The following is a 9,669-nucleotide window of genomic DNA, read 5'->3' on the forward strand; positions in this document are numbered from 1 at the left end:
TTGTTTGTGGTGACTACCTCTTGACTACTGAATGCTGGCTTCAAGTCAAATGGTGCGGAATGCTGGCTTCAAGTTGCCCCTGGCTAAGCCAAATTCGACATCATCCGCCACTTGGTTATAATATGCTTCATGATCGCGGAGTGTCAGGGTGTTAAATTTTCACTTCAGCTGATTATGAACGTACTTATCACCATGCTGGCAGGCTGCGGCTTTCAATTTAATTATCTGGAAGGTCTCCTCTGATAGCCATGGTCAGTGTTCTGGATGCCTATAGCCAATCATCTGCTCAGCAGATTGGTTGAGGGTAGATGTGAACAGAGACCAGGCAACCTCCACATCATCTGGCAGATTATCTAGAACAGAGAATCTGTTGCTGACGTCAATACAAAACCTGTTGGTTAAACCTGGCACATAGAGTGCATCGATGTCAAATTTCTTCAACATCCCAGAGGGCTAACATGCTCACTGGAGCATCAACACCATAAGGGTGACCACTAGATGGTGATCTATGTTTCCTGCTCATTCTGCACCATGATATACTCTACAGGAGGCGAAGAGACACCTATTGCATGTAACGATGTGGTCCAGCTCCTTCTAAGTGACACCATCGTGAGAGATCCATGACATCTGCTGTATGCATCGCCACTTGAACCATGACCCAAGAATGGAAAGATTCTGGGAGGCACAGAATGTAAGCAACCGGCGAGTGTTATCATTGGGTGTGCCTGAACCATAATGACCAATGACCTGTTCAAACCAAGTTCGCAGGGAACCAGTAACTGCATTTAGGTCACCCAGAATCATGATATCATGTGCATACTAGATGTTCCAATTTTGATCTTTAACTGAGACAACAGATTCCTCTGTTGGCGTATAACTACTATGAGAATGACGTAACCATGCCGATGTTTAAGACATGCAGTAAGTAAACGAGGAGACATGGGCATCCATCAGTGGAAGCTTTTAAAAACAAGTTGGAGAAATACCTGTCAAGGACGGTTGAGGTTTACTTGGTACTGCCACAGTGCAGGGGGTTGGACTTACTTAATGGATTCTCAAGGTCTCTTCCAGCCTTACATTTCTATGATTCCATGATTCTGTGAGTGATTGATTCAGTTAATAGCCTCTCTGCTTAGCTTGACAATAGAGTGACCCATGAAATTATTGGTCTTTCCTGCCCACTAGGAACTACACTGACATGTTGTGACTCTTTACAGAGAAGTCACTAAATGGTATTTACTTTCAATTGGGTAATGACTAGGGTTGGGTTTGAATCATTGAATAGGCTGGAAGTGAAAATCTTCATATTTTATTACCAAAACAAAGACCATATTAAAATGATTTTTAATAACATTTTCTTTATTCAGCTTTATCATTGAGGAAAGACACCTGCTGTGAGAGAGAACTCATGTCTGACCATTACAAGGAAAGGGCTTTAATAAGATCTTACTGTTTACAATAATCCATGAGAGCAACAGTTTGCAAGCTTCACCAAGCAACCACCATAAACAACTATTTTGAAACACAGCCACATTGATATGGGGAACAAAACTATTCTCCAGCTGAATACACTGAGCCAAATTTACCCCTGACTCTAGGGCTGGCTTTAGGCCGATTTCCCCGAATTGGGCCCCATGCCTAAGAGGGCTCTGCGCCGGCGCCTAAGAGGGCCTCGCTCTGGGTCTTCAGAGTGCCGCTGGAGACCCGGAGCGAGTGAAGGACCAGCTGCCGAAGTGTCGCCGAAGACCCGGAGCACCACCAAATCAGGCCCCGCACTTCCTAAAGCCAGCCCTGCCTGACTCCAGTGATGTTACCCTAGGGAGAAATTTGTTCCAGTGGATTTAATCTCAATAGCTGGGTAAAAGGAAGAGAGCAATAGACAGGAAAAGGAACGAGGAGAAAAGGATTTGTGCCCTTTAACTAATGTCTAGAAGTATTAAAATGGTTATAAGCAAAGTGATGCTGAGATTGAATTTAAACCAGCTCCTTGTGTGAACCAAGAATCTATCTTGAATGCCACCCATTTGAATTCAATGGAATCCTGTGGAACATATTCTGATCCCACTGAAGTCAATCTTAAAACTATCACTGATTTCCAGGTGAGCATGAGTGAGGTAAACTGATGTTTAGAGAGAGAGAGAGTTCTCCTGGAGGGGATATTTCAATGCTAGTTGCACTGTGAAGGGGTCAGGCTCTAGCAAGTGTCTGAAAAGCGGCAATCTGTAACTCTGATGGTAGTAGGGGTTACAGATATTTCTTGGAGAAGGGGCAGAATATATTTTTTGGTATCTTCAGTGTCACACATTTAAATATTCTGATAAACCCCTCTATACTGGGAACACGTTCCTGGCACTCAGTCCAGCTGGAATCACCTGGTTCCCAGTAGAAAATCCTGCTGCATAATCGATAATAATTTACACCACCCATCAAGTAGATTCTCCTCTGCCAACAAACCACACCAGCAAAGGCAAATGTTTCTGGTAATTCTGGAATCACAACTTCCTGACACACTTTGCCATCTTCGTTGAGGAAAAAACATTTTCTACTGGACAGAAAGACTTCGGTAGTGCCTCTTGGAGTCAGCTGTCTACCTTTTTCTTCACAGAACCCACCAATAACACAGATCCTATTATCCATGGAGATAGCAGCTGTTTCATAGCACTTAAAATCCAGAGGCATCTGAGTCCACACATCTAAGTTAATGTCATAGATCAGAATGCCGCTATAAACTAGCTTAGGTACTACTGCCAAAGCTTCTCCACCTATTAGGTACAACTTATTCTTCAGCACTGTGGAAGCAAAATATATCAGCCGAAATGGCAAGTTGGAGATGGGAGTCCATGCCTTCTGCACCAAGTCAAAGCTCTCAGCAGAAGTGAGTCCGTGTCTGTCATTCCGTCCCCCAAGAGCATACAGCTTCAAGTTACAGGCTAGAAATCCATGTGAATCCCGGGGCACAGACATGGAGGGGAGCTGTATCCATTGGCCAGTAAAAGAATTGTATTCATAAAGAGTGTCTGAACAAGAGCCATCTCTGTTTTTGCCTCCAGACAGGTAAAGTTTGTGCTCCACAGCTGTGCTGGCAGGATGTTGCAGGCATTTCAAACCTGGCAGCTTTTCCCACCTTCCTGTATAAGGATCAAAACAATCCATTCCAGAAAGCAAGTCAGAATGAATGTCAAACTCTGAATAGTCATTCTCCACATGTTGAATCCTGTACCTGTGCAGCTCCATGCACACAATACACTCATCATACATACCCTGCCTGAGTCCCCCACTCTCCCACAGCCTTTCTTCCCCAACCAGTTGTTTCCACCACATCTGAACATCCCCATAAAGTTCTGAGTCTGCCTGGATCTCTGCAAGTGCTTCACGGGTCAGGAAAGGAAGGCGGATGTGCCTCATGAGCACAGAAAGCATTGGGAGGCGCTCGGCTGGTTGAAACCTCACCCAGCGTTGCACAGCCTGGTAGACAACCAGTTCAGAGGCCACTACAAGGTCGTCCGAGGAGATGATGCTGGTCAAAGTGCTGAGGTCCAGACACATGAAATCATAGTCCTCAGAGATGGACCCAAAATTCAAGCTGATGTGGTGCATGGCTGTATGAAGCAGATCTTTGTGGTTGTGGGCATAAGCCAGTGCATAAATCCCAAGGCAGTTCTCCATGGAAATATTCTTCACAAAAAATCTGGAAGAAATAACAAAGGGAATAAATGTCGCTGAGGAGTAAATGGAATAAATGTCCCAGGAAAGTTCAGTCTCCTGATTGTGTCAGAGAGTTGGTTGTCCTTGTGTAGAGCATGGTGATTGATTGATTATTTGGAACTGGCAGTTCTAAAAATAACATTTAAAATTGCATTAGGTTGAACCAAAACACAAAATCTGAAAATTGCAGTGAATCAAAAAAGTTGACAATTTTGGTTTGGTTGAACAAAATGTTTCATTCATCCTGGGCTAGATTCGCAAAATGGTGGGAGATGGAGGCAGCTCCTGTCTAACTTTCAGCCTAGGGGTTAGGGCACTCACCCAAGCTATGTTATTCCTCTTCTGGGAAGGATTTGATCCTGGACAGAAAAATCGATCATTGGTCTCCTCTGTCTCGGAAGGGTGCTATAGCCATTGGGCTGTGGGATGCTTTGGGGCAGGGTTTGCTCAGTCTCTCCTGTTGAAGCTGTTACACCTTGTATAAATAATTAAATAGTCACTAGAGCAGTTGGGTTTCCCACCTCTCTGGAGAGAACCCTAACCATCCAGCTATACAGTATCTGGGGTGGGTACCTCTCATTCATTCTCTCCTGTTGAAGTTGAGCCACTGTATATCAATAACGGAATAGTCATTGGGCCAGAGACCGAAGCAGAATGATTCTATTAGTTCAGTGCTTAGGGCACTCTCCTTAGATGTGGGAGACCTGGATTCCACTTCCCTGTTCAGATGACTATTTTATTACTTACAAAAGTGGAATTCTTATGAAATTTGTGAATAGTTTTGGGTCAACCCAAGTTTATTTTTTGGAGAATAAAGTATTTGTCAAAAATATTTCACCCAGCTCTCTATGTATGACTCTGGGTTGCTAGCTGTCTTGATATCTGATACTGCACAAATAATACTTTTGCCTTTCTGCAGTATCCCGGGAAACTCAAGAACAAATATTTATTCATCAAATCTCACAACTCCTCCGTGAAGTCTGTCACTGTTAGTATGAGCATTCTTTCATATGATAAACTGACATACGGAGGGGGAAGTGACCTAACCAGGTTACAAAGGGTAGCAGTAGCAAAGCTGAGTATAGAACCCAGGAGTCCTACACCTAATACCTTCCCTTATTAGACCACATGACCTCTCCCAAACCACACAAGCTTCTATTGGACTGGACATAAATAGTTCCCCATCTTCTAGAACAAATTGTTTCACTTGGGATAATTTATAAGAGTGATTCTTCACTGCCCACCTTTCTCACACACACGAGTGGCAGATATTGCAGGCCAGGGGAGGCTAAGCCTCCACAAACAGCCCCACACGGCCCTGCCCGCACTCTGCCCCAAGGCCCCCTCCTGCTTGCCACTTCCCCTTTGGCCCCTGCCCAGGCAGGCTGCTTCTCTTCTCAGAATTGGGCTGGGGCTGGGATGGGCTAGCCTGTGGCTGGGACTTGGGGCAGATGGGGCCATCCAGCACTAGGGGGTCGCCCGGGTGCTGCTGGAGCCACGATGCGCAGCACTCTGGGGCTGGGGGGCACTGGAGCTGTGCCTCCCTGTGCTCAGCCTGGCCAGTGCTCCAGGCCTGGGGGCACTGGGGTGGGACGGCCCTGGGCTAGGGAGTGCGGGCAGGCAGCTGCCAGGGAGGGTTGGTGCTCCGGTGGAGGAGGGGGAGTGGAAGAGGTAGGGGAGGAAGGCGGTGGGGCCTCAGGCAGAAGGCATCGTGCCAGGGGCTAGCTGCCCATGCTTAGACACTGTATAACATGATCTCATGAGATTTTGGGGAAAGACAAAGTTCCTTTAAACTGCGAGAAAACAGGCAGGGCATCCTTGACTATTTTATGTTAATGTTCTGCTGATACCAGATTGAAAACTCTAGGGGTGGACACCCTGTATTTAATCTATAAACTTTATACAACACGGGAAGGGGCAGGTCACACTTCCCTCACACATTTACTGCCCTTTTCCAGGGTGCTTCAACCCGTCCTTGGATAGAGCCCTTCCAGATTCCACAGCACATGCAGTCCTTGGTTTCTCTTCTGCTTAACTGAAAACTGGTCTAATTGTTCTGGTGTTTTGTACATTCTACTCAGAACTGAATTTGACTCAACAACCTAGAAGTCAAATCCTCTTTGATACGATATTCTTATCCCTGGGTCATTCAGCTTCTCTACAACAGAATTTTTCAAAATGTTTATGCAGGAATCTGGCCAGATGTGTTGATTTTTAAATTACATTTTATTGAAATGCTTGTCTTGCAGCTGTGAGATGTTTCCCCAATACATAAATAATGCAGCCAATCTATACCCAAACAGCACATACAGACAGACCCACACAATCTTTATCATACCCACCCTACGTACAAGGAGGAAACCAGTGAGGTCATTGAGCATTACCTGCTAATGATCTCCTCTAGTGGGAGGATTTGGAGTCTACTGGATGCGATAAATAACTCTTCAGCAGTCTCTGCAGTAAGTGATATCTCCTCTAAATAGAGATAATTCAGCATGCTTTGGATGATGGAGGGGGCTATAGCCTTGAGCAAAACTTCCCCATCCTGGGACTCTTTGAAGGAGCTGGTGAACATGACCCGGAAGTATGGGCTGACCGAGGCCAACAGCACCCTGCAGCAAGAGAGGCAACCATGCTAAGAGATTACATGTGGTATTGGCAGCTGGGGGCTCTGATCTCATCAGCTCTCTCCTAGTTAAGCGGTGGGTCGGGGGAGGAGCTTATTTAGTATTTAGATGGGAGATCTCTGAGATAACTTAGGCTGCTGCAGGATATGGTGAAGGTTAACTCCCCACTAGAGTTTTACCATGTGTTTTGCACCTGTTGGCTGCATTTCATTTCTAGGTGAAATGTTCCCTGTAGGATCTTTTATGAATAAAGGTGCCATTTATACAAATTAGATATTCTCCTATTATTAAGTCTTTTCATGGTGCTATGCGTTCTGTATAATAGACTAGGTTGCTTCACCCAAGTAAATACTTCTTGTCCTGTTTCAACAGTATGTAGTTTCTGGTTCTTATATCGAGAAGCTACTAGCATGTTGAATGCAGCTTGGAGCAGAAACCCACCTGTGACAGGGAAACCTCCTTCCTTCAACCACCAGTGTAGCATCACAGAACAGCTGGTCAAGGTACATCTGCTTTAAACCTGCAGGAGTGGGAAAGACAAAACCTTGATCAGAAGTATGCAGGTAGAAAGAAATGACATCTTCTCCTAGAAGTATTTAATGACTAGTACCTTATCTCAGGGCAAATGAACTGATGAGGAACCAAGAGTCATTCAGATCTAATAGCCAATTGGTGGCCTCTGTTGGGAATTAGTTTGATGGGTCTCAGTCCAGTTCCAAATGAGCGGGGGTCAACATCACAAAAAAATGGAACTAATCACCCGGCCTCGATTGCTGGCAAGTACAGCAGAGAACCCAAACTCTGAAAGGGCCCTCCAGAACAGGAGTGAAATGCAATGGCAACACACAATATGTGTGAATCTTGCAATGTTGCTGATGATGTGCCATAATTGCTCTGTATGTAAATGACCTGTAGAGCTGTCAGCCAGCACCTTTACCAGCATCAAATCCACATGCAAAAACAAAGAGAAATGGGAAAGAGAGCCTCTATCCCAGTTCATTTTCTGGACACTGACGGCAGCCTCAGCCATTCAGTAGCCTCTGGATGTCACAGAATGTTACACTAAAGGGACCACTCCTAACTCACATCACTCATCAGAGCAGCAAACTTACCCTGACTCACAAAGCTTCCCAGGGACTGAGGTGCATTTTGGATGTCATCCTTTTCATTGTCCCCATCGATTAGGGAATCCATTATTCCAACCACTAAAATGGATTTAGGAATCTACAAGATTGAAATAACCTCCTGGGATCCTCAGAATCACCAACCAATCCTGCCAGGAATTGAAATAGGAGAATTCAATAACCCTGATTGTCACACGAAGAGTCAGCTCCTTAAACAGCCTTTCTCTGAAGACACAATGTAAGGGGCAGTAGCCTGTTTGAAATAGAGAGGATGGATGGCTCCGTGGTTAAGCCATTACCCAGGGACTTAGAAGGCCTTGATGCAATTACTTTTTCCACCACAGACTTTCTGCATGAGTTCAAGGAAATGATTTAGATTGTTTGTTTGTGCCTCAGTTCCGCATCTGCAAACAAACAGGGAAATAACAAATAGGGATAATAAGATTTTTATGTGGATAAATACATTAAAGAGTGTGCGGTGCTCTGATTCTACAATAATGGGGAACATTTAAGTACCATAAGTAGAATATCCTAATATATCTCCTGTTCTACCATTTCAGTCAGAACTTCCAACTCTGTTGCCACTTCCCAAGGGCATAGGGAGGGACAGTTCCTTTGATCCAGCCTCAACTCATGCTGCAACCACCTCCTTAGTCAGGAAAAATTCCTAATTATAGACTGTTGGTTAGTCCTTGGCTTGGTATAAACCAAACTCCTTATTTTGCTTTTAGTCATTCCTTACTCGGCAAACTCCTGTTGAGACAGTGCAAAAGGTGACTGAGTCCAGACTGAATCAGAATCTCCATGTCTGGCACATCGGGATACAGCATGACAGAGAGACAATGGCACCCTGAGAGCTGGGCAAATACTGCAAAAAATTATCAGGAATATCTGTTTACGTTCTTAAATTCTCTTTGGATGTGTTTGTGTTTCTTGTGTTCACTTCCCACAAACATTCAGCTGATTGATTTTGACTAGTCCAAAAGCTCCTGGGAATTTATAGTTCAAATTTCAAATTAAGCTCAAATTTTAAATCTGAAAAGCAGAGTCCCACTTACCAAAATAGGGAACCGTATCATTTCTCAGATTTGGAATATCAAACAATAGACCAAAGGCAATTTGAGGAAAAAATTAGAAAATTCACCAATCTGTGAACAGAAAGAGGCAAAATTTACTGAACACTTTATCTGTTACAAATTATTCATTCAATTCTAGTCACAACATATGCCCTGTCAGCATTGTCTCCGTTGCCTCCTAGACTTCGCCTCTCCACAAAGGAATCCAAGCCCCTCAGCCTTTCTGCTATGGTTCTGTTGAGTCTGTGTCCCAGAAAACTAATGGCTGAATCCAAACAAATTAAAACAGAGCAGATGTAACAACCCAGCTGGAGCCTGGTCCCAACTGCCCCTGACAGAACCCAGAGCCCCACATTCTATTGGGCTGGCTTTAAAGTGGCAGGAGCCTCACAGCAGAAACAGCACAAATTCCATTTCCTCTCCCTGAAGGATATGTTACTTTGCAGTGACACCCTGGAACTGCCTGGCTATTGCAGAAACATCTAAGGCCTGGGGTAGTGCAATTCAGTTTGGATGGCCTGATGCCTGTGCCTCTTATGCCATTCTTGAGTCAGGGAACAGCTGTGTTGAGATCTGGACAAGGATAAAACTGGTGTCAGGCCACTTGTTATCACTATTATTTGTACTGTGGTAGTCCCCAAAATTTCCAGCTCCATAATGTTAAGTACTTGCAGCTAGGTCCACAAAATGACTTAAATGCCTAACTGCCACTTTAGGTGCCTAAATCCAACATTTAAGCACCACCGAGAGCCTCAAAACCCCCACCCAGCTGCCACCTAACACTGTAGGTGCCTACATTCCCTCGGCACCTAAGTTTCTACCAGTTAAGTTTTTTAGGTGGCTAAGTTTCTGCCAGCGGGCATACACAAAGCTGCTTAATTCCTGACACTGCTGAGCCATTTCTCTCTCTAGCACACACCTGGGACTCTCAAACTAGGCATTCCCCCACATATCTTGCCAATGAAGCCAAAGAAGGAAAGAGAGAGAGATTGATTCTATAATTCAGTATCTAGGGCATTCACCTGGAATATGGAAGAACCAAGGTCAAGTCCCTGCCACTGTTCCCTTTAAGCTGTGCGCGTGCACACAGACCCTAAACCCCATGCACATGGCGAAACATCGCACGCACAAAAATTT

At 44.7% G+C, this 9,669-nt stretch overlaps 1 protein-coding gene across 1 annotated transcript; it reads right to left on the reverse strand.

Moving 5' to 3' along the window:
- Positions 1-1,959: 1,959 nt before the first annotated feature.
- LOC102943208 (kelch-like protein 1) lies at positions 1,960-7,526 on the reverse strand. The gene is made up of 4 exons (XM_007063239.3): positions 7,445-7,526; positions 6,774-6,852; positions 6,090-6,317; positions 1,960-3,688 (listed from the first exon to the last, which is right to left on the reverse strand). The coding sequence occupies exons 1-4, from the start codon at positions 7,524-7,526 to the stop codon at positions 2,245-2,247; spliced, it is 1,833 nt and encodes a 610-aa protein (XP_007063301.1). The 3' UTR covers positions 1,960-2,244.
- Positions 7,527-9,669: the final 2,143 nt, after the last annotated feature.

This window comes from Chelonia mydas, chromosome 1, assembly GCF_015237465.2.
Source record: "Chelonia mydas isolate rCheMyd1 chromosome 1, rCheMyd1.pri.v2, whole genome shotgun sequence".
NCBI classification, from domain to species: Eukaryota; Metazoa; Chordata; order Testudines; family Cheloniidae; genus Chelonia; species Chelonia mydas.